A 24,716-nucleotide genomic window follows, 5' to 3' on the forward strand; every position below is an offset into this window, starting at 1 on the left:
AGATGAGGAAACTGACATTCAGACTGGTGAAGTGACTTGGCCAAGGTCACACAGCTAATTAGTGGCAGCTGGAACTTGAACCCAGGTATTGGCTCCACTGCCCCTGTTCTTATCCTAGTTGTTAACATGTTATCAGCCCCAGGGAGCCCATTCAAGAGAAATCCGATGCCCAGTGATTGTACCATGAACATAGTTAGCTAACCCCAGAGAATCCAGGAGCTGACTGGTATCGTGGAAACTTGTCTGCGGTCAGGACCCACCAACTGCTCTGCTCTCAGGTCTTCAAGTTCTTAAAACAGTCTATTAAGGAGTAGCTAGAAAAAAAGATTGTTCAATCCTTGACTCTGCCTACTCACCTCTGAGGGTGGCAGGAAGAGGATAGTCTGTGTTTTAGAAGCCTGGCTTCTGCCAGCTTCCCAAACCCAGGCTACGGCAGCCCAGAATCCCAGCCTCATCGCACCTTCTCTGAGGTCTGGACCCCAAGCCAGGGGTCCATGGTGAAAGTCATCATCAGCCAGCGGGGATTCTAAATCCCAGATATGGGCAGGAAGGCACCTGTGTCCTATATAGAGGCAATAGAGATGACCTCACTGAAAACCACATCTCAGCCTCCTCAGCCTTAGAACCGCCTCTGGATGAAATCAACCACATGTTATTTGAGTGCATCTTCAGACTTTGGCTCTGTGCTAAGCATTTTACAGCCTTTATCACACAACTCTCTCAAGAATCCTACAAAACATTCTTGTACCCATTTTCTAGATGAGGAAAATGAAGCACAGGTCAGTTGAATGACTTGCCCAAATCAAGATCTCAGCCCATGAGGAATGGAGCCTGGATTTGAACCTAGGTCAAGCTGACTAAAGAGTGCATATGTTTAACCAGCACACTTCACCTTCCCACTTGGGACTGTTCCAACCCAACAAACAAGTCCCTTTAGAGAAACCCAACTCTCTGCCTAAGACAGTTCTTAGAACCACCTCAAAGAAGTTCCTTTTGGCAAGAAGATAGAAAGCCTAGATGGGATTGGAGCTGTCTCTGATTTCCAAGGCCCCCTTCACAGTATCAGAAAGTGGTGCTGAAAGCCTTCACAGTTTCAGTCCTGTTTCCCTACCTGGCTCGAAACTGCTCAGCAGAGAGAGAAAGGAAAAAAAATTTTTTTTCCCAGGGAAACACTCAGCTCTAGCTTGAGACGGGGCTTGCCTCAGCACGCCAAAATGAGATCGTCAGCCCATTCATTTACCCTTACAAATTGCTCTGTGAATCTTGGCGCCAGCCTCCCTGCTCTTTCCCCTTCTAGAAACCCCATCCAGACTCCATGCTCACAGCGCGCCAGGCATCCACCGGTGTTTACTCACTCAAGTTCATTCGACATCTTCCTGCTCCCAGGCTCCCAGGCTTGACGGATGGATCGGCACCGCGCACCAAGGCTCTGCTGACCGCTCGTCTCTAATTCTTGCCTGACACAGACATTCCCTGCCCAGGGAAGTGTTTGATTTATGTTGAGGTTTCAGTGTCGGGATTCTGCTGACAGGTAGGTTCCCGGCAGCTCTGCCGCTGATTGGCTACAGGTACAGGTGCCGGCGACAGCAGGTATACCTCAACAGGTGCAGCTGTTAACTCTTGGCCTGCCGAGCTGGGGGCGGAGCCATGCGTGGAGCTGGCCAATTCCTTCCTTGGTGAGGGGGTGGGGGGTGGAGATTAAGGAGGAGGGAGGAGAAAAAAATGTTGGAGAGAAGATAGCCAGAGGAAAAGTACAGGGACAAACAGATACTTGGCTGCAGGAAACCTCGATTCCTGTTTCTAGTTAGTATCCTGGATACCCCGGAACATCCCCCCACCCCGCAAATTCCTTGGGCCCCTCTTCTACCCAGCATCAACTACTTCACAGCCACCAGGGAATTCTCAAAGGAGAGAGCAGATCTTCCCCTGTGGGTCTCTGTAAAAGTTCCCTTTCTTTTTCCTAGAGCTTCCCTTTAAGATAACGACATCTTATTTCTGAATAGTCTTCTTCAGTTATTCAGGTGATTTCTTTTGACTTTCACAGTGACCCACTGTGGTAGCTATGATTATCACGCTCTCTTCCTCCCCAATACACACACTTCACAGGTGAGGAAATGGAAGCCAGAGAGGTAACGTGACTTGCCCAAGGGCATGAGCTAGTGCGTGTCAGAGCCCAGATCTGAATCTTCAGTCATCTCACTGCAAATTTGGCTTTCCCTTTGAGCTGAAGTCAGTGGCCACAATTCAGCAGACATTTATTGAGCACCTGTGGTGTGCCAGGCCCTACTCTGGGTTCTGAGGTGACAGAGGCCAAAAAGACAGGGTCACTGCTCTTAGAGGAGTTTATAGTCTGGGGGCAGGTGTTGGTGGTGTGGGGGAGTGGGGCAGTAGGGTGGGAGGCAGCCTGTTATTTGGTGTGATACAGATCTCAATGAGGGGTGAGCAAACCACATACCTGCGGCCAGCACAGAAGGGATGGAAAAGTCGAAGTCAGTCACCTCCAAAGCCTTAGCTCGCCAGTCATTTCACAAACTCTAATAAGTGCTTCATTCTGTGTTGGAAACGCAGGAGAAATCAGTTGCCCGTTAGACTAAGTAATTGTGAATGATTGCCATGAGCTGTCTCCTGTAAAAAACAAGGTTGGTAAACCCAGAAGGTCCACAAACACAGACAGAAGAATGCTAGAGGTGTTTTTTAGAGCTTCCACCAGGATTAATTTGAAATTGAATCTAAGCTAATCTTGGTATCTTTTGTTTCTCCTTTCTCTCTTTCTGTTCTCCCCCCACCACCCCCCTTTTGGCAAATTATCTCTTTGCTCTGTCTTCCTGGGAGCCTCACCTTGGCCCACTCCTTTCTCTCTCACGGAAAGGCGGAGTTTCAGCTACTCCTGCCAATTTGATGGAGGTTTTCAAGGTAAAGTAAGGATCCGGAGGAGCCCCCTTGGGGTGCAGTCATGCCTATGGAAAGGGGGTACCAGGTTGGAGAATTGTCAGAGGTTGGTTTCTCACTGGAGGCTGTGTTGGGGATAGCCAAGGGGGTCGTGACAAATAATAGCAAATAATAATTGCTAATGAAACCACCTCCTCAGAGCAGGCCTCTCCTGCCACCCTTGTCAAAGCAGACATTCAGTCACTGTATCACGCCGCTTAATTTGGTTCTCTGCAAATCCCTTATGACTTTTGGACATGTTTCTGATTGTTTATTGTCTTTCTCCCCTTCTTCTGGAGTGTGAACTCCAGAAGAGCAGAGACTTGTCTGTCTTGTTCACTGTTGTAGCTTCAGCGCCTTCCACAGTGTCTGGCACATGGTGGGCGTTCAGTGTACCGCCTGCGTCAGGCACTGTGCTAAGCCTTTGCTTACATTGTCTCATCTAATCCTTACAGCCACCCTATGCGATGGGCACTTCTGTTATGCTTGTTTTAGAGATGAGGAAACTGAGGTACGAAGTGGTTAAATAAGTTACCCAAGCTGCAGGGCCTGGGAGTGGTAGAGCTGGAGCTGGGATCTGATCTGACAGCATAGCCTGGGTACCCAAGCACTTGACAGGGGTTATTGGTGGCAGGAGGGCCATTTGGTGCCAGTTGTAACTGCAGAGCTTACTATAGCCCAGGGGATGGCACGCTTGTCTGTGTACCTGTCCGCCCACCTCCTGAAAGGCTGTGGAGTTTCTGTCAGCTGTGTTGCAACTCACAGGTAAAGGGCCATGGGGATGACTCATGCTGGCTGGGCTCAGGTGGAGGCTGGTATTCCAGGCAGCGTGTCTGTGCTCGCTGGGCTCTTTAAAATGGGTCCTTTCCATCTACCTCTGGATCTTGCGTCTTTAATCACCCGCACCCATCTGCAGAGATCAGCAGAGGCCCAAATCGTGGGGCACAGGCTTTCTATGTCTCCACACACGGAAGGCTCCAGAAGGCACCCTGGATGAGATGGAGGGACTAGTGGTCTGGGGTAGGTAGGCAGGGTAGCACGAGCCAGTTTATAAGGTCACCAGACCCCTCCAGCAGGAGCTGAGCCTCCCAATATGGAGGTACTGGCTGTTGTAGGCCTTCGTTGAAAGCCTCAGAGACGCCAAGGTTTTAGACACCACCCAAGCTTCGCTCCCGCTCTCGGCCCTCTCCTTCTCCTCTGTAGCGTGGGCATGGCCCAGGGCTTGGCTGGGCTGGCATCTCTTCCCCTTCTCAGATTGGCCCTGTTCTTGGTTTCTTGGCGGAGGAGATTGAAAACAGAGACCATCCAATCCTATGTGACATAATAATTATATTCACAGTAATAGTAAACAATGATGGCTGCTATTCATTTCATGTTTGCATTTTGCAAACACAGTGCTAAGAGTTACCTGTGTCGTCTGATAGTATTGCTCTGAGACTGGCAGACCTGGGTTGAAATCCCAGCCCAGCCACTTACTGGCTGTGTGATGTCGGGCAAGTGACTTAAGCTTTCCTCACCTGTTTCCTCACCTGTAAATGGTTATAAAAATAGTATCCCCCTCATGGGCTTATTGTGAGAATTAAATGAGATAATGTATGTGAAGTGCATTGTGCAGCGCCTGGCACAGAGCACTCAGTAATTGTTAGGAAAGCTTCTTTTCCCCTCATTTAATTCGCATTTAAACTCAGTGAGGAAGCTGTTACCTCACTTTACAGGCAAAGAAACTGAGATTCAGAGGGGTTAAATGATTTGTCAAAAGTCAAAAGCTAATTAAGTGAAAGTGTTGAGATTTGAACCCACATCTTTCTGCCTCCACTCTTGTAGAACTAGACTAAGTTAGGAATTATCCTGGGTTCAGGTTCTGCCCAACCGCTGGCCGCTTGCCAGCTAGCTGTGTGACTGGGTAAATCTCTTTTCTCAGAGCCTTGGTTTCCCTCTCTATAAGACAAGATTAGTGAATCACTGTAAGGGCGGAGGTACATATCGTCACCTAGGTTTTCTTTTCTAGATTAGTTCTGGAAAAGAAATATTCCTCCTCCAGACTTCGTGATCTGTCCCCCTGGAGGATGGCACAGTCCTTCATTCCTCCCTCTGCTTTCCAGGGTCATGACTGCCCGTGAGCCACTGTTCCAAAAGAGTGTGACATTCTTGGCATGTTGGGGAGGAGTAAAGGTTAGGACCACTGAGTAAGTGAGTGCTGAGAGCCAGGGCTGCTTTGTACATCTGTGAAGGTTGTGCACTGCACAGTCACAGGGCTGTTTACAGCAGGAGACTTGCACTATTGGGCATGATGGTCCTGCTAACAGCCCTTCCTTTTCTAACACATTAAAACTTCATGGTTGGGCTTCCCTGGTGGCACAGTGGTTGAGAATCTGCCTGCCAATGCAGGGGACGCAGGTTCGAGCCCTCATCTGGGAAGATCCCACATGCCGCGGAGCAACTAAGCCCATGTGCCAAAGCTACTGAGCCTGTGCTCTGGAGCCCACAAGCCACAACTGCTGAAGCCCACACGCCTAGAGCCCGGGCTCTACGAGAGAAGCCGCTGCAATGAGAAGCCCACGCACCGCTACGAAGAGTAGTCCCTGCTTGCCACAACTAGAGAAAAGCCCGCACGCAGCAACGAAGACCCAACGCGGCCAGAAATAAATAAATAAATAAATTTATATATGTATAAAAAAACTTCATGATTATCCCAAACTTAATGAAAATTTGTTGGCATATATAAAAATATAGAAAGGACAAATACCCAAATGTCAATAGTGCTTCTCTGTGGGTGCCGAAATGATAGGATTTTAATTGTTTCCCTATCTCCCCTCTCCCACCAAATTTTCTGCATTAATGGTGCTTTTGTAATTAGGAATTCTAAACAAAGCCCCAGTGTAAATGTCATTAAACCAAAATAAATGCCCTTTGACTCAATGGTCATCATGTCCCTATTCTTCCTGGAGTAAAGATGGAGATAAAGATAGTAAAAATCCAGTCCTTGCTCAGAGCTTCCCTGTGAGGTCCATGGATAGAGATTGGGGGGCTGTCCAACCTGCAGGCTCTAGTCAGCTCAGGAATCGGATCTTAATTAGAATTATTATCATTTGCTGAGCACTTACTCTATGATACTGTCTTTAGATGCTTTATCTCACTCCTCCCTGCATTATGGGATCGCATAATTCATCCCAGACAGAGATTGGCAAACTCCTGGAGACTGACCAGGTTCCTAAAGGAGTAACTCTGGAGTCAACTGCCCGAGACCTTGGACAAGCAACTTCACCTCTTCATTACCCACGTTTCCTCCTCAGTGACATGATCACCACAAGGATTAAAGGAGATAACCCAGTGTCCTTAGTGCCTTACTGCCAGACACAGTCCAGGAGCTTTATTGCGTATCATGTAATTCTCTTGAGTCCTGTGGAGTAGTTGTCGTAATTATCCCCACCTTACAGAAGAGGAACAGACTCAGAGAGACGAGGTAACTCATCTAAGGTCGCTTGGCTATCTACTTAGTAACAGAGATAGGATCAAAGCAACCTCTACCCGACCCCAAAACCATGGAAACGGTCCTTTCAGTCTCCTGAGTTCCTTTCTGGAACAAAGCCTAAGATGGATGGATGGACGGATGGAAGGAAGGAAGGAAAGAGGGAAGGAAGGAAGAAAGGAAGGATTTGTTAGCTTCTGGACTGCAGGAACTCTACAAGGAAAAATGAATCTCACATGGCACCTGTCCCAGATCTCAACAAGTGTTCAATAAATATTTGTTGAATAAATGAAAAATGAGTGTGTATAATTTACACAAGATCATTCTGGACAAATCAGCTGTGTGGCCTTCTACCCCACCCCACAGGGAAGACCTCCAAAGTTTGAATACCTGCCCTCCCTTTTCTTAGCATATACCTTTGGGCCAGTGACTCAATTTTGTAAATTTCAGTGTCCCCATCATCCCTCAGTGGGGTTGACCTGAGGATTAAATAAGATCTCAATGTAGACCCAATGGCAAGGAGTAGTAGGTAGCTGGTATTACAGGTGAGCACTCAGCTTAGGAAGGGGTCCCCAGCCACCACCTATTTCTAGCCTCAATACACAGCTTAGTTCACAGCACTCAGCGCTCAGCCTCCCTTAGAAAGAGCCCCTTCTATGTGTAAAGCTCTTTTCAGTTTACAAAGTGTTTTCCTATGCTTTATCTCCTCTGATAAGGCCACAGAGAGGTGGGGGCACAATGTATTACTGGCCCCATTTGATACATAAACTGAGGTTTAGAGAAAGCACCCCTACTTAAGCAAAGGAGTTTGGATTGGAACCTCAAGTTTGGGATAAAGCGTTACCGTAGACACCATTATGGATCCCGTGGGTCCCGTAAGTACCATCCTGGATGTTCACCTAAAGGTCTGTTTCATCCTAATATTCTCTACCCTGTCACTGGACTTAAGTGGAGGGATAGGCCACACACCAGACATAGAGAATATAGCCCTGATTTGAAGGCGTGGAACGACCTGGAAGTTGTGCTCATGAAGAGTCAGGACAAGGAGTGGGCAGCCTCCAGGCCCTTTTACACTCTGTACTTTAGATTTTTATCACAGTTCTGCCAATAACATGGCCTACATTCCTTCTAGAGGAATGGAAGGACATGAGGAATCATGGGGTCTAAAGCCATCCTGGAAGCTCCCCTGAAAAAAAAACAAGAGAAAGTTTGAAAACCCTGGAAACAAGCAAACAGGCAGGGTTTGTTAGTTTGTTTTTTCCACTTATCAAGTTGATAAAGATGAGAGAAAGGATGCTGAGCCCTGGTGTTGGCAAGGGTGAGAGAAAACAGGCTCTCTCCTTGCTGCAGTGAGTGTGAATCAGTCCAAACTTGGGCTTTAGATTTTAGCCCATCCTTTGATCTAACAGTTTCACTTATAGGAATTTCGCCTAAGCAAATAATCTGTATGCAAAGAGTTATCTGCAAGGATATGCGTCAGAGCATTGTTACAATCCTGAAAAATTAGAATTAATATAAATACCCTTCAGCAGAGATTCAGTGAAGTAAATTAAGGTACTTGAATTGTAGTTGGATACTGAGTCATGGTTCAAAAGGATGCTACAGAAGGCCCCTTAGTACCATGGAAATTACTTCCTACACTTACAGCACAATTGTTAGCATTTTTGTCTTTGCTGTGTGCAAGGCACCAGGCTCAGTTGTTTAATCTCATTTAATCCTCAAGACAACGCTGTGAAGTAAGTACCATTATCCTTATTTTACAGATGAGGAAAGTGAGGCCTAGGACTGAAGTGACTTACCCAGGGTCATTTCCAGGGAGTCTCTGAGCTGGCCTTGAACCTGGGTCTGATTCCCTACTTTAAGTCTTTCACTTACTCTACCTTTAGTAAATTAATCCATTCCTATTTTTAAAATCCATTTACATGAATAGAGAAAAAAGAGGAAAGATACACACCAGAGAATATCATGGGTGATAGGATCAGGGGTGATTTATAGCTTGTTCTTTTTGCTTATCTGTCGACATTATTTCTTCCGTTAATAGAAAAAAACTATTTACAGTTATTAAAGAGTAATAAATCAGAGAAGGCTTACCCCTGAGCTGAGAAGGAAGAAGAGGCCAGAGTGCTGTCTGGAGATTCCTTCTCTGTTGCCAGGAACCAGACAGAACAGGAGGCAGCTAGAGAGAGGAGTGCCAGGAAGAATGTAGCCTCAATCCTGGAAGGAGCGGACCCACTGGAAAGAACAGAACCCAGCTGGCTCAGCCCCTGAGGTCCACTCTTTCCAGGGACCTGGCCTCAGGCCCTAGTAGCCCACCTGCTACTGTGGGCCATCATCAGCCTGCATCAGAAAAGGGCCATTAAACAAGATACTGCCCACTTCCAAATAAGAGAGCTTCGCTGAGAAACACCTGTTAATCCCTACCACCCTGGCAACAAGGCTAAAAATGTATTTCCCCCTCTCTTTCATCTGTCTATCTGAAGGAGTTAAACTGGGGACTTGGGGATTCAGATGAGGATTTCCTTGCGGAACTACAGAGGAAAAATGTCCAAGGCCTGGCTTGGACGGAGGGGGTCCTGGTACCCCAGTGCTTAATGGAAGAAGTGAGTGTCTGGGGTCAGGGCTGCCTTCCTAGGTTAGAGTGAGGTGCGGTCGGGTGGGGTGGATGGGATGGGTGTGGCCTGCTTCAGGCTCAGGGAGGTTCAAATAGGCACAGTTAATCCATAAGGTCCCTTCCTTTTCCTTAAGCGTTTTCCTTCCTAGGCTGCCTCTGGTGTTTGTTTAGATCTGATCTCACTGGAGGGGGATGTGGTAGGAGGGGAAGGGATTTGCTAGGGCCTTCTGAGCTCAGTACCTTCTGCGGAAGGCAGAGGCCATGTGGTCAGAGGTTAAGTGCTTGACCTTGGACCTTGGGCATTCAGGGGAGGGTTTTTCTGAATCCACGGCTGGCCTGCCCAGAAGAATTTTAAGTCCCTCAGTTTGGGGTAAGGTGGTCAAGCAGTAGGGAAGGGAAAGGGGAATGATTTAGAAACTGTGGCCTAGAGGGGCCTAAGAGCCATATCTTACACCAGGATCAGGCCCCTCGGGCTCTGCCCTTGGGAAGGCGGTCACTCAAAGGTCACCAACCATTCACCGCCCCTCACTTGCCCCAACTCACCTTTCAGCTGGTGTCTGGACAGGCTGCCCACGCTGCCTGGGCACGTGCCATGCTGTGGCCAGCTTTCCCTCCCAGACTAGGCTCATTTATTTGACTCCATCACCCCCCCCCCGTTGCATTCCCCAATTGCTCTGGAACCTCCTCCACTTCTTGACCCAGCTGTGTTCACACATTATTCATTTTTTTAATACTTATTTAAAAAGGTATTCTTTAATGAGTAGCTCTCACTTTTTTAATACTTAACTATATGCCAGACTGTGCTAAGCACATTACCCACCCTGTTCCACTCAATCCTCACAAATGCCCAAAGGTTTCGTTACAGCCATCACCTCTGTCTTACAGGTGTGGACACAGGCTAAGGAACCTTATCATGTCATGCGGCCCTGGAGTGACCAAGCTGGGAACTGAGCTCAGGCTGTTTGCCTCAAAAACTCAGTTTCCGAACCACCACTTTCTGTTGCCTGAACAAGCAGTCATTCAGTAAATTTAGTGAGGACCTGCTCTGGTCAGGCATGTGTACCACAGGCTGCGGAGAGAAACGGATACTGTCTCTTTCTGCCCACAAGGAAGCCTGGTGGGTGAACCTTCATCAAATCCCTCTACTGGGGAAAACCTTTCCTCGTTTCTCTATCTACAACTGGAGTTTTGCTCAATCTTTTTTGCTATCGAATTTCATGGATTCATGTGTGTTGGAGGATTCCATGAGAATTCTCTAATCTCACCCTCCAGGTGATGCAGGAGTCTGTACTGCAGAGCACCTGCCCCAGCACACACACACACACACGCATGCACACGCACGCACGCACACACGCACAGACGGTAGAGCACATCTAGTTGAGAGCTTAGATTCTGGAGATGAACTACTTGAGTTCAAATCTTGACTCTACTATTTACTGCCTGTGTGACCTTGGGCAAGTCCTTTGATCTCTTTGATCCTCAGTTTCCTCACCTTTAAAGTCACTCCTACCTTGTAGGGTTTGTTTGGTTTTTTTTTGGTTTGCCTTGAGTCTTCATTGCTGTGCGCAGGCTTTCTCTAGTTGCAGGGAGCAGTGGCTACTCTTGGTTGCGGTACGCGGGCTTCCCATTGCGGTGGCTTCTATTTCTGTGGAGCACGAGCCCTAGGTGCACGGGCTTCAGTAGTTGTGGCACGCGGGCTCAGTAGTTGAGGCGCATGGGCTCTAGAGCGCAAGATCAGTAGTTGTGGCACACGGGTTTAGTTGCTCCACGGCATGTGGGATCTTCCTGGACCAAGGCTTGAACCCGTGTCCCCTGCACTGGCAGGTGGATTCTTAACCACTGTGCCACCAGGGAAGTCCCTGTAGGGTTTTATTTTTATTTTTATTTTATTTATTTTTTTAACATCTTTATTGGAGTATAATTGCTTTACAATGGTGTTAGTTTCTGCTTTATAACAAAGTGAATCAGCTATACATATACATATATCCCCATATCTCCTCCCTCTTGCGTCTCCCTCCCACCCTCCCTATCCCACCTCTCTAGGTGGTCACAGAGCACCGAGCTGATCTCCCTATGCTATGCGGCTGCTTCCCACTAGCTATCTATTTTACATTTAGTAGTGTATATATGCCCACGCCACTCTCTCACTTTGTCACAGCTTACCCTTCCCCCCCGTAGGGTTTTAAATGAGGTAACACATGCCAAACATTTACACCACTCTTGTACACTAAGTCCTGATAAAGTGAGCTATTGTTGCTATCATTAGGGATGGGCCTATCTGGCCTCCCCAGTGAAACAGTGAGTTCCTCTCTTGCCTCTTCCTTTGCTCCCGCCACTCAGCCCAGGGCAGGTGTGCCCGGTGATGGAAGTTAGTCACCAGGTTCCCCAGCCTCACAGGGCATGTGAGCATAAGTGTTCCCCTCTGCCCAGGAGCCTTTGAAACCTGAGTCACAGCCTGACAGCTCTCCCTAAAGAGAGATTTCCTTCAGCCTCAACCTACTCCCCTTTCACAATAAACTCAGTCATTCGTACCCTCCGAGGTCATGTGCAGATACCCACAGTTTTACCCATTGATGGGCCCTAGGGAAACCTCTGTGGAGATGAGAGTCTTGATAGGCAGATGACAGTGACTTGACTCTCTAGCCAGTGGCTTTGGCTGTTTGTACATATTTCCAAACTACTAGTGGCCTCTGGATTTATGAAGCAATAGAGGGTCACAGTATTTCATTTGGACTAAGTGGCATCTCAGACACAGCCCTGTCTGGATGGGACAAGCTCGGGAGCTTACGTTTCACTCTCTTCCACTCTCCAGTCCCTGGGGGTTCCCTGAAGCCTATGAGGTGGCTTGGGGTGTTGAAAGTTAAAGCTCTCAATTTAAAGACTTAATTGCGCATTAGATAGTTTAGTGTTAATGATGACAAGCTCCAGGTCTCTAGAGCCCTAGACCCAGGTTCAAAACCTGGCTCAGCTTTTTGTTAGCTAGGACCCTGAGCTTCATAACTTGTGTCTCGGAGTCTGTTTCCTCATCTGTAAAATGGGAATAATAAAAGTATTTACTTCATAGGGTGGTTATGAGGGTTAAATGCATGTGGAGCATTTAATATAGTGCCCATCACATAGTTGTTACCAGTACTATTGTCTTGCAGTGGGGGAGACAGTGCTGGACCCAGAGTCAAGAGATTGGTGTTTGAGTTCCAACTCTGCTGCTCATTGGCTGTGTTGACCTTAGGCAAGTTAACTCCCTTCTCTGAGCCACAGTTTCTTCAACTGTGAAATGAAAGTTTTGGGTTTGAAGGTCACTTGGGTCCTTTCTAGCTGTGTAAGATCTGTGAACTGTGACTTCGAAGGTACAAAAAAAAAAAAAAAGAAAGAAAGGAAAAAAGAATTAGTACCAGATGCCTTTATCTGCCAAGATTACATTTCACAAATCCCAGGACCTTGACATCATCTTCAAAACCACCCCATCCAGCAGCCTCTAGGCTGAAGCTTCTCGACCCAAGGAACTGTTAAAAAAGACCCCAAGATGCTTTCTAGAGCCACAGCCAGGACTCTGTGTAGAAAGCAAAGCAGGCATCGCAATGAACTAGCCAGCCCCCAGCATCATACCCTGGGATTTTACCCTTCTGTGCCTTGAGCAAGCATCACCCTTCACTCTACCAGAATGGATTAGTTTATGGCAAGGGAGGGATGTTTCCTCTGGAGCCTGGGAATGTTCTGATCTGTCATAAAACAGGCCCCGCCAGGGAACTAGAACGCTTTCTTTTTGGTCTAGTGACCTCTGACACTACCCCCTTCTTGGCCCCCCAAGCAGTCTGAGCCACCCCCTGCAGGAGACAGATGCTGGGAATGGAGGAGGCGTTCAGCATCCCTACGAGTCCCTCCCCATTGTGTCTCCGTTAGTGCAGAGTCCCACTGAGTTTTTCTTATGCTCTGTTTGAACCCGCAGGGGGATGAGATGTGTGGGATTTGCAGAAAATGAAAAGCAATTGGTTTCAACTCGTTCTACCAGTTTTTACCCTCTATAGTAAAACATCACTTAACCATTTTAACGTAACAAATTTCCCTTTACAGAGACAGTGGGCCTAAGAGGAATTTATTGGTGGTAACTAACAAACAGAGGTATCTTTTATGAAGCCCTGAGTACCCAACATCGTACCAGACATCTTATACCCATTATCTTACTTAAAAAAAAATATTGGCTTCACTGTGGGGAAAAAATATGATTTTAATTTTTCAGGTGAGAAAACTGAGGTCCAGAGAAGTAAGGTGATTTGCTTAGAGTAAGTGGTGGTGCTGGAACTTGTGTTATTGCAGAACATCTGCTGCAGCCATGACTTCAGTGTGCAAACTTAAAAGAAGCTTTCTTGGTGAAGTCTGCTCAGGCAGAGATGTGCTCACCTTTTATGAAATCTCAGACTTGGTTTTCTGGAAGACACACCTGATCATCTTTTAGTCCTTTGACAGCTCAGGGCTCCTCTGTCTGTGGGAAAGAGGCTGGTTCTAGGGATAGATATTGCGATGGGGGACGCTATTTCCTGATCACTGTCATGTCCAATGACCAGTAACCATGGTCCTTTTCCTCCTGTCCAGCAAATGCAGGGTCCAGATGCAGCCAGTTTTGAAGATAAAGTTTCTGTGAGAATTCTGCCGTGTGGGTGTCCTTTCCAGGCTCCAGTCCAGCCCTGAGCCAGTTCCTTCTCTAGCTGGAAGTTTCTTTCCTCTTCCTACTTCTGTGTAACTGCTAGGCCCAGCTCAAGCCCACTTCCTTTGCTCCTTTCCCTATGCCTTCCTGAGGAAGTAGCTCCCTCTTCTTCACAGCCGTGGGCTCTACCCTGCTCTGGCTCAACCTTCCTGGGCAGTTTGCTCTGTAACTCTCCTGGACCCAAACTGCTTCCGAGTCCCCTCAAGTCATGTCAGGGAATCCCACAAATGCATTCTGGGAGACCCAAGAATGCCAAAGATGCTCCCGGTGGAAAAGGTTCTGGGATCGAAATACTTGGGAAAAGCTTCATACCAGATGCTCTTATTAGAAATTAACAGTATACAGCTATCAAGTGCCTGAAAATTTCTGCAGTTAGGAATCCTGTTTTGTTTGTTTTTTCAACCCAAGGTTTCCCAAACTGAGATGACCATGAAATCATCTCCCCCTGCCCCCATCTCCACCACATACCTAGAAAACCCATAGAACCAGTGATCCTTTGTGGAACACACTTAGAGAAATGCTACCCCCAGCCCACCACCAAAGTATAAAATTGACCTTCATATTTCTCTGGGCTAGTCTAATGTGCAAAATAATCTAAGGTGATGTCTGCTCAGTAGGGTCTTTGAGAATTACATACTAAATGGGGATGAAGATTCTCTTAAGATTTGATGAGGATGCTACTTTCAGAAAAAAATCAGGGATTTTTCAGAATTTGGGAAGAGGAGGAGTAGAATTTGAAACAACCAGCAGACAGGGTTTACAGCACTTACTTCCTGTTCCAAGGACCAGAGCCAGGGATGGAATGTACTGGAGAATAATCAAAGTCCAGAGCCCAGAATCAGATAAGTACTTTTTGGGTGAATGAATGAATGATCAAATAATTGGTCTCCTGGCCTCCAGACTCTTCCTACTCGATTTTATGCTTCCTGTTGTGTATATATCGTCTCAAAACCCAGATCTCATCAGTCCACATTTCTGTCCAGGAATCCTGTGTGGCAACCTGCTTCCTTCAGGATCAAGTCCACATGCCGTGACCTGGCATTTAAAACCCTGCGAAATAAAACTCCAACCTACCTTTTCATCCTTCTTTCTTACTACTCCCCATTGAGTACCCCTTATTCTAGTCACAGCACCTCCCCCAAAGCACTTTATGTTTGTCTTTCTCCCTTCTTGCCTTTTCTCAGGCTATTCTTTTTGCCTCAGATTCCCTCCCCTGCCCGCACTGATACTTATTCAATCCTAGCAACGAGGCTCAGTTCAGAACCCGCCACCCATGTTAAATGAAAGCCAGACACAAAAAGAGGACATTATGAATGATTCCATTTATATGAAGATCAAAAATAAGCAAAACTAATCTATTGTGGAAAAAAACAGAGCTGTGGTTGCCTTTGAGGAGTAGGATTGATTGGAAGGGACGCAAAGGGGCTTTTGAGGTATGGAAAAGTCTATATCTTGACTCCAGTGGTGGTTATATGAGTGTGTACATTTGTCAGAATTCATTGAATTGTACATTTAAGATTTGTGTATTTCCCTGTATTGTAAATTTAATCTAAAAATTAAAATCTTACCAGTTAGATCTCCCTGCCAAGAATGCACTCCTTTGTTATTCTCTCAAAGCACTCTGTCTATACTGGCAGCCCATCACTCAACATAGACAGCCTTCCATAATTATTCATGGAAGGCCCTCACACAGCAAGTATTTGACAAATGTTTGTGAGATTGAGTTGAGGCTAGATTCATAAAAATAAAGAACAACAGGGCTTCCCTGGTGGCGCAGTGGTTGAGAGTCCACCTGCTGATGCAGGGGACATGGGTTCGTGCCCCGGCCCAGGAAGATCCCACACTCCACGGCTGGGCCTGTGAGCCATGGCTGCTGAGCCTGCGCGTCTGGAGCCTGTGCTCCGCAACAGGAGAGGCCACAACAGTGAGAGGCCCACGTACCACAAAAAAAAAAAAAAAAAAAAAAAGAACAACAAAAACGGCTATCATGTATTAAGCACCTACTGTGTGCCAAGCTGTGTGCTAAGTTCCTTACACATATATTTAATTATATATATATATATATATATATATGCATGTGTTTACACAAGTATATATAGGTATACACACACACACACAACCCCCATGAGATAAATTCAGAGTAGCCATTAAGTCTGAAAACAGAAAAACATGCATAACAAATGTGAGTGGTTTAGCTGTATTACATTATAATACAGGCAAGTTAATAGTATCTTTGTTTCCAAGCTTTATGTGATCGTGTGCGCGTGTGTGTGTGTGTGTGTATGTATTATTATTATGAGTCTCCATTGTACACCAAGAATACTGAGGCCTAAGGTCACAGAAATGTGTCGTGCTGGAAATAGGATGCAAACCAAGGACTGCCTGATCTCAGATCCATTTAGCTGGACTGCCTCCAAAGTGGCTTCACATAAATCCAGGAGAAATGTGACATCTTTCTGGCCAAGAGACTTGAAAACAGCAGTTTCCCTGAAATTGAAAATGTGTGTGTGTGTTTTCTGGGAAATGTAAAGGCTTTGGGGGGCTCTCACAGCTCCAGGAAATGGGTACTTAGCAAGAGGAGGACTTGGGTTTATAACCCTAACTTTACCATTTATCAGCCGCACAACATGACCATGGGCAAGTTATTTAATATCACTCAGCCTGGGTTCTCCCACCATCGAGACTGGTATAATAACAGTGCCTACCTCATGGCTTTTAAGGGAGGATTCATTCAATGAGACAATGCATGTAAACCTCTCAGAATGTGTGAGTTCTCAGTAAATGTTTGTTGAGCTTATTATCATTTTGCTATTTTTACTATGATTACAACGCCCTGCCTCCTCCTCCCCCTCCCGCAACAGTGCTGTGGCCTGTTCCCAACCCCTCCCTTCCTCAGAGGGTGGAAACCCAGGCTATAGTCCTGTAAGAGCTGTTGTGACAGATACTTTCATCATAAACACATCACAGCAGCCAGTCAGCCCAAGAGGAAAAAAAGTCAGCTAACTCCCTGGTGGGGATGACTCCAGGGGATCCCTAGCTGATTTGGGACCAAAAAAAAAAAATCTTTCTTTTGTTTTTTAAGCATCTTTGCCATCTGCTTTGGGCTTCTCCTTGCCTACCTCATTCTGAAGTGGATTGGTTGGAAGGCTTGCAATAGGAAGAATGGGGCCACTATGACCTGAGTGCCCACCTTTGAATTGCTGGTGAAGTCCAGGCCTTGGAATTCAGGGGTTGATGGGAAGTTCCACCAGCTGGAACCTTGCCCTTTGGGATTCTGCCTGAGGGGGGCTGGCGGGGGATGAGGTTCCCCCATTACAGTTCTGAAGATCAGAACTTAGGGTTCTCTGCCCTCAGCCTGAAACAACCCTCTGGCAAGTGGAGGACTTGCCAGGGAAAAACCCTTTTGACAGGTCAAGCTTTCGGTTTCTTTGATTTGTAGAATTCAACAGGTCAGTGTTTTTTGAAATAAAATAATGATTTTTCTCATTTCAAAAGCAACCCATGGTCTTTGAGGGGGGGAAAAAATGAAAATGCAGGTAAATATAATGAAGAAAAATATTAAATTCTGATAATTTTCCATCCAAAGAGAACCACCATTGTTCTTTCCTACCCTTTATTCTGTTTAGAGGAAGACAGTCACCCCACAATTAAATGCACAGCCTCTCTGGCTGGACTCTAATCCTAGCTATATACCTGTGGGCTAGTCTCTTGAACTTTCTGAGCCTCATTTCCTCAACTGTAAAATGAAAATAAAAAGAGCATCTATGATATAAAAAATTTTTTTTTAATTTTAAACAGAGCATCTATGTTATACGGTTGAAACAATGCCTAAAAGTGACTCAACAAATGTTAGCTCTTATTATAGCAAATGCATATTCTTCCAAAAAAAAAGGGCCATCACACCATAGCTACTGTTTGTAACCTGCTTTTTTACCCCCACTAGCCAACAATCTGAATCTGTTTCCAACATCAGATATTCCATGCCGACCTTTATATGGAAGACCTGACCTCATTTATCAGTCCTCCATTGATGGATATTTAGGTCATATCCAATATTTCATTATTAGAAACAATGCTGCGTGAAATTAACTATGGCTACATCTTTGTGCCCAGCCATCATTATTTCCTTGGGGCCAATTTCAAGAAGTAGAATTGCAGGGGTTTTTAGGGTAGGCACAATTTTATGATTTTTTATGCCTGTTACCAAACTGCCCTCCAGAAAGTTTGCACCAAGTTCCTTCCCCACCAGCAAGGAATGAGAGTGGCTGTTTCCCTGTACCATCACCAACACTGGCTTTTATCATTTTTGTCCATCTATAAGCAATTATTCTTGAGCAAGGAGATTTCTTCTATCTGTTTGATTCAACTGGGAACTCCCAGAGGGCAGGGCAGGGAGGCAGTTCCTTCTACGTGTAGCTCCCATGCCTAGTACATGTCTATTCATAATAAACACTCACGAAATATCTGAACTGAGTCTCAGAAGACAGAGTGACTTTAAGTGCCCTGAACAGCCATTTCTTAATAATGCAAAACCTAACAACTAAGAATGGTACCTGGAGGAAATTCAGCGACTCTGCACAGAGGAAGGCAAAGGCAGTTCCAGAAGCGCTGCCCTGATATTCAGATATTAATCAGACATGTGATAAGTTCTGAGATCAGCCTGGGCCGGGGCTCTGTATCTGCCGGCAGATTTGCATGTATAACTAGAGATCCAGTCCAGTTTCAAATACTTAGGGGAGCTCTGAGCCAGGATACTCGGGTTTCACACTGTCACCATTTTGGCGGTGGCCCAGGACACGTCACCTTATCCTTTGGGGCTTGGTGTCCCCCTCTGCTTAATAGTGATTCCAGCAGAGGTATTTTAACAATCATGGGATTCTCTCCCTTCCAACAGTTATCGAGGATTTATTATGCTTCCCATCTGTGCTGGAGGCAGGTTGGCATGTGGATAAGGAAACAGACTCTGGAGCTGGGCATTGTGGGTTCAAAACCCTTGCTCTGAAGCATCCTCACTATATGAATTTGGACAATGGGACTAATGAGACCTGCCTTAGAGGGTTTGGTGGGAAGATTAAATAAACTCATCTGTGCAAAGCAATTACGCCAGTGCTTGGTACATAGTGAGTGCTAAGTGTCAGCAATGACTATGTCATTTAAACCTTGCAGTATCATGGTGAGGTAACGATTATTTACTCCATCTTTTTTTTAAAATTTTTATTTTTTGGCTACGCCATGCAGCATGAGGGATCTTAGTTCTCCGACCAGGAATCGAAACCACGCCCCCTGCACTGCAAGCGCGGATTCTTAACCACTGGACCGCCAGGGAAGTCCCTATTTTCTCCACCTTAAAGACGGGGAAATGAGGAGCAGAGAAGTTACACAGCTGGTAAGGATAAAGCCAGGACTTTTTGCAGAACCCTAAAAGGTTAAAGCTGGGAAACACCTTCCAAATCATCTAATCCAGTTCTGACAAGGCCCAGAGACTGGAAGGGACTTGCCCAAGGACACACAGCAAGGTAGTGACAGGCAGGGCCTGGGCTCCAGCCTCACAATGGCTGCTCAGGAGCCAGCCACCTGGTGCCCAGAGGAAACAAGCCTCTCCCATTGCTGCCCTTGCTCCCAGGCGAGGAGAGGAGCCCAGGAGCTTGTGGGGACTTGAGCAACTCTGTGGGCCGGCACAAGCCAGATACAAGGAGAAGGCGCTGTTGTCACTGGCCGCTCCAATGACTCCTTTTGTCCAATAGTTCCAGTCCCGGCTCCCCTCCCAGGGGGAGATCATTCACCAACTCCTGCCTGGACTTGTCCTCTCTGCAGCTCCCCTCGGTGCCAAGGCAGGGTGACTCCAAGGGTGGCTGTTCCTGCTGCCTGGCCCACTCTGCTCCTCATTCAGGCTCACCACTGGGCAGGGGGCACTGAAGGGCGAGATCCTGGGGGGACAGTCCCCGCCCCCTCCTCAACAGCTCACACCTCCCCTGCCTTGTTCTTAGGCTCTCTTTTTAAAAAATGATCTATTTTATTTAACCCAATGTATTAAAAATAGTTTCAATGTGTAGTCAGTATAAATAGAGTATTAATGAGGAGATCTTATATTCCTTTTTTTGTACAAGTCTTTGAAATCTGGTGTATATTTTATACTATAACACATCTCAATTTGGATGCTACATTTTCAAGAGCTAAAGGCCAAAAAGTGGAAAAACCTAGATGTTCACCAACTGGTGAATTAACAAAAGGTGGTATATTCATACAATGCAGTATTATTCAGCCTTAAAAAGGAATAAAGTACAACGTGAGGAAACCTTGAAAACAGAGGCTAAGGGAAGGAAACCAGACACAAAAGACCATATATTGCATGATTCCATTTATATGAAATGTCCAGAATAGGCAAGTACATAGAGACAGGAAGTAGATGATAGTTGCCAGGGGCTGGGAGTCGGGGGGATTGTGGAGTGACTGCTAATAGGTACAGGGTTTCTTTTGGGGGTGAAGAGATGTTCTGGAATTAGTGGAGATGGTTGCACAACCTTGCAAATGTATGAATAGCCATTGAGTTGTATACGTTCAAATAGTGAATTTAATGATATAGGAATTATATCTCAATTTTTTAAATTAATTATACAATATATTAAAAATAAAAATGTAGTCCTACCAAAGCAATAAAGTTGTCTTTTTTTTGTCCTTTTTTTCTTTTTTATATTGGACTATATTTGATTTACAATGTTGTGTTAGTTTCAAGTGTATAACAAAGTGATTTAGTTATACATATACACATATCTATTCTTTTGCAGATTCTTTTCCCGTATAGGTTATTACAGAGTATTGAGTAGAGTTCCCTGTGCTATACACTAGGTCCCTTTTGATTATCTATTTTATATATAGTAGTGTGTGTATGTTAATCCCAACCTTCTAATCTATCCTCCACCCTGCACCCTGCCACCTTTCCCCTTTGGTAACCATAAGTTTGTTTTCTAAGTCTGTGAGTCAGTTGCTATTTTGTAAATAAGTTCATTTGAATCATTTTTTTATATTCCACATATAAGTGATATCATATGATATTTGTCTTTCTCTGTCTGAATAAAGTTGCGTTTAATAGGAAAATATTTTACACTGATTCAGTTTCCAAGTTTAAATGTAAATTAACGAAAAATTAAATAAAATTTAATATTCAGTTCTTCAGTAGCAATAGCCACATTTCAAGTCTCAATAGCCGTGTGCCAGGGCTGCCATACTGGATGGTGCAGCTCTGAGGTATTGCTGCTCCAGGTGACCGACCACAAGAGGCTCTGAGGGGCAACCTTGGCCATCTCTGGCCTGGGTAAATCCTGAAGGGACCAGAGGCAGACGGGTATCAGGACACTGAGGTGAACGAATGAAATTATAAAAGGATACACATCTTTTTTTCCCATCATAATGCAAAAACATATCCGTTTAATCATTCCTTTCCAATAACAACTCTGTCTTACAGGTGAGGAAATCCACAGAATGTCAAAACCAGAAGAAATCTTTGAGATAATTTTTAAAAAATGTACATCAAGTACAATTCACTCTTTGTGGTGTGCAGTTCTGTGGGTTTTGACAATGCGTGACACTGTGTGTCCTCCACCACAGTCAAGATACAGCACAGTTCTGACTCTCCCTAAGTTCCCTCGTGCTGCCAGCTATTGTTTTATGCTTTCATTTCTGCGCTGCATGACAGCTTTCCTACTTCATCTCCTCAGCAGCCCTAGGTCATGGGCATTCAGCTCTCCTTTGCTCAGGACCACTCAGGTCTCAGTGCCAGCCCTGGGATGTGAACCCAGATCCACCAGCTCCAAAGTTCACATTCCTAACGACAGCTTTCCAAGATTCATGTATCGAGCGCCCACTGTGCACGTGGTATTCATTCGAATACCCTGTCTCCCCCAAGCCCTCCTCACACAAGTCTTCCTTGGGGTGAATATAATCTCCTGGGAGGTTGCCTCCCTCTGGAGCTTGCATCCTGTCATCTGAAACAGCAGCAGGGCAGCAGGCCCAAGGGAGCGCTGGGCCACTCGGAAGGCCCTCCTCACGGGCCAAGGTGCTTTGAGACCGTGAGTGGAAGGGAGGCTCAGGAGAACGTCTGAGGAGCGATGGCCTGCCTGGAGGGATTTTCTCCCCTGCCCCTGGGAACTAGGATCTGAGGTTTCAAAATCAGTTTTCAAGCTTCATCAGCCAAAAATGTTGTTTTACTCTCAAACAACTGGTTGTCATCTTCCCGATCTTCTAGATCTTTTTTATAAGCCCTTCTCCTTCCTAAAAGTGACGTGATGCCAAGACTTTCCAGGCTTAACTTCAGGTGAGGGGGGAGGCAGGCCATTTTCGAGAGAACTGAAGAGACAGTAACAGAAGCCTCTCTCTGAGGCCTCGCTTGTTCCTGGCTTCTGCAGAGGATACAGCCCCAGACAGATGGGAGAGAGAAGGCTGGTTCCACACTCGAGGTTCTGGTTACCTCAACCCAGGTTTAAACAGAAAATTTTTATAAACAAACCCCCTCTGAAAACGGAACAGTAGTTCTAATCCCTGGCCTTTCAGGAGAAAGCAGAGGCTGGAGAAACTAAACATTTTAGGGCTGTGGAAAGACAGCCGCTCCCACCCCTGCGTACTTTGGTGACAGCTCTCATTATGGGGAGAAACCAGGTCTAGGGGAAAAAATGTGCTACAGAGTCAAACACAAATGATGAACGATAATTTCTCATTAGCTTCAACCCCCTGGGCTTTGGGGGAGGTGGGCCTGAATTGAGGAATGAGGGATAAAAGTGGAAATTAGCTACTGACATCTAGATTTTTTGTCTGCATTGGAGAGACAGTTTAAGCTAAGCCTGGGTTTGATTAACCATGGATATCCTGGGGGTTGTGGGATTCTTTTTTTTTAAGAAAATTTCTAATTATGTATGTTTGTTGGAGAAATTTTTCAAAATTGCCAAAGGCAATAAATAACTAAAAAATTTTTAAACCGCATTATACCAACATTCAGTGCTACCTTTTAAACCTTCCAAACTGTATTTCTGTCCATAAGTGGATCTTTTTTCCACCAAAAAATGGAATTGCACACCAGATACTGTGTTTTATAAACTTGCTTTTTTTTCCCCCAAAAAACCATATCAATGGTTCATCTTTGTTGTTGTTGTTTTTTAGGATGACCTTATGAATAGTTCTTAGACACACCAGATAAATTACTAATATAACCAGAAACGATGCCCCCAGCCTCCGGGGAGAGGAGCACGCTTACGCACAGCAGTTTCAGGATGGCGTATTAAGGAGATCAACTCTTCCATCTCTTCTCCTTAAGCGGCTGTTAAACAGTTGAGGCCCAAGATGAAAGGGAAGTGGTGTCAGGGCTGAATCAGCACCTGGATTCGCCGGGCCTGCCACCTGTTTTATTAAGCGTGCTGGTGTGTCGAATGCCATGGAATGAAAAGAAAGGCGTTTTTTTCACTGAGACTGTGTCCCCTCACCTCCAACCCTTCCCCCCCACCCATCTCAGCCCGAGAGAAATTGAGGGAAAAGTGCCTCAAAAGTTAAAAGCTGCCCCACGGACCTACCTCAGAAACCAGGAAGCTCAAAAGAGCAGTGAACCAGATAGAACTCTACTACCTTTAGAGACCAAGTGTTGGGCCTCTGAATTTTAAAAGAAATGTGTGTACGGAATCTCCGCAGGTCCACCCTGGCTGTGTGTGGGGTTTGCCCGCCGGGGACAGGAGGTGGTGGGGTGGTGGCCCTGGGAAGCAAGAGCCCATCTGGGCTTGGCATCTCCGTCTCTCATCCCACACCTTGTCATTTCCAGTGGAAAGACCGAGTTGTCTAGAACAGTGTCAAAAATCCTAAGACAGAATGCTCAGGAAGGAGGAAGCCATAATTAAGGAAGTCCTGAATGTCCTAAGCCCACTCGTTAATAAGGGGAACATAAAAACAGGCAAAGTCGGGCTTCCCTGGTGGCACAGTGGTTGAGAGTCTGCCTGCCCATGCAGGGGACATGGGTTCGTGCCCCGGTCCGGGAAGATCCCACATGCCACGGAGCGGCTGGGCCCGTGAGCCATGGCCGCTGAGCCTGTGCGTCCGGAGCCTGTGCTCTGCAACGGGAGAGGCCACAACAGTGAGAGGCCCGCGTACCGCAAAACAAAAACAAACAAACAAACACAAAAAAAACAGGCAAAGTGAAGAAGCTCACAAATTACCTAGGAAGCCCCAGCACACTTGTGGATGGGGCCCAGCAGATGGGACCCGGGGTTCATTTCGGGGTTTAATGGAGCCCTGCCTGGGCCTTGGCATTGCCCAATGCCAGGCACGGTATTTCCTTCCTGCTTCGCCGGGAGAGGTGAGTAAGTTGGAGGGAGGTGATCGTAGCATAGTCACCGTGAGCCAGGGTGTTACTTGCTCGGGGCCACAGAGGGAAGTGGGTCACAGGAGACATGAGGTTCTGTGCTTTGTCTTGGAGAGGTGCTCCCAGATCAGTAAATAACAGTTCCCTCCCTTTCCTCCTCCCTGTTGCACATCTTCCCCTCCCAGGCATTCATCACGGAAACAGAAGACAGGAAAAGGGAAACAAGGACAGGATGACCCAGGGCTTCTAAAACCCCTTTCCCTCTGAGAGCTCCGGGCTCTACCCTATGGTCACTACGAACCTCAGAGAGAAACTCAGGAACAGAGAGGTTCATTGACTGCATGCAACTCACACAGCAAATCGGGGATCCATTTCATTTGCTTTCCATCGAAGATCCTGTTGCTTACTATACATCCCACAACTTGATGGCTTAATAAAAGCAAAACGGAAAGCCCAGGACTCAGTGCATTTTTTCATGACTCAGGATCTGGACAAAATTGGAAATGTCGCATGTGGCATGTCTAATACCAAGAGGTTTCTTAATGCCTTGATGTCTGTATGTATGTAGACAGTGATTTCAGGACTCTGCAGCCTAACGACGACAATGACAGTGAATGAATATTATCTGAGTCTTACTGAACCCTTATCTGTCCCAGGCACTTACAGATGC

The 24,716-nt window shown here is 46.1% G+C and overlaps 1 protein-coding gene and 1 long non-coding RNA gene across 3 annotated transcripts in view; one reads left to right on the forward strand and one right to left on the reverse strand.

Moving 5' to 3' along the window:
• GRHL3 (grainyhead like transcription factor 3) overlaps positions 1-1,557 on the reverse strand; it is a 35,468-nt gene extending 33,911 nt beyond the window's left edge. Inside the window, exon 1 of the mRNA XM_060141090.1 lies at positions 1,356-1,557. Within this exon, the coding sequence (XP_059997073.1) occupies positions 1,356-1,372 (17 nt within the window). The 5' untranslated portion in view covers positions 1,373-1,557. The remainder of the gene's footprint in view (positions 1-1,355) is intronic.
• Positions 1,345-24,468, forward strand: LOC132515114 (uncharacterized). Of its 2 annotated transcripts, none has more exons than XR_009539054.1 (3): positions 1,345-1,531; positions 8,878-8,997; positions 24,232-24,468. It is a non-coding gene; the product is annotated as an uncharacterized LOC132515114 (long non-coding RNA). The 2 variants fall into 2 exon arrangements; XR_009539055.1 differs by lacking the exon at positions 24,232-24,468 and adding an exon at positions 9,894-10,006.
• The last annotated feature ends 248 nt before the right edge of the window (positions 24,469-24,716 follow it).

Source organism: Lagenorhynchus albirostris, chromosome 2, assembly GCF_949774975.1.
Source record: "Lagenorhynchus albirostris chromosome 2, mLagAlb1.1, whole genome shotgun sequence".
Classification (NCBI taxonomy): domain Eukaryota; kingdom Metazoa; phylum Chordata; class Mammalia; order Artiodactyla; family Delphinidae; genus Lagenorhynchus; species Lagenorhynchus albirostris.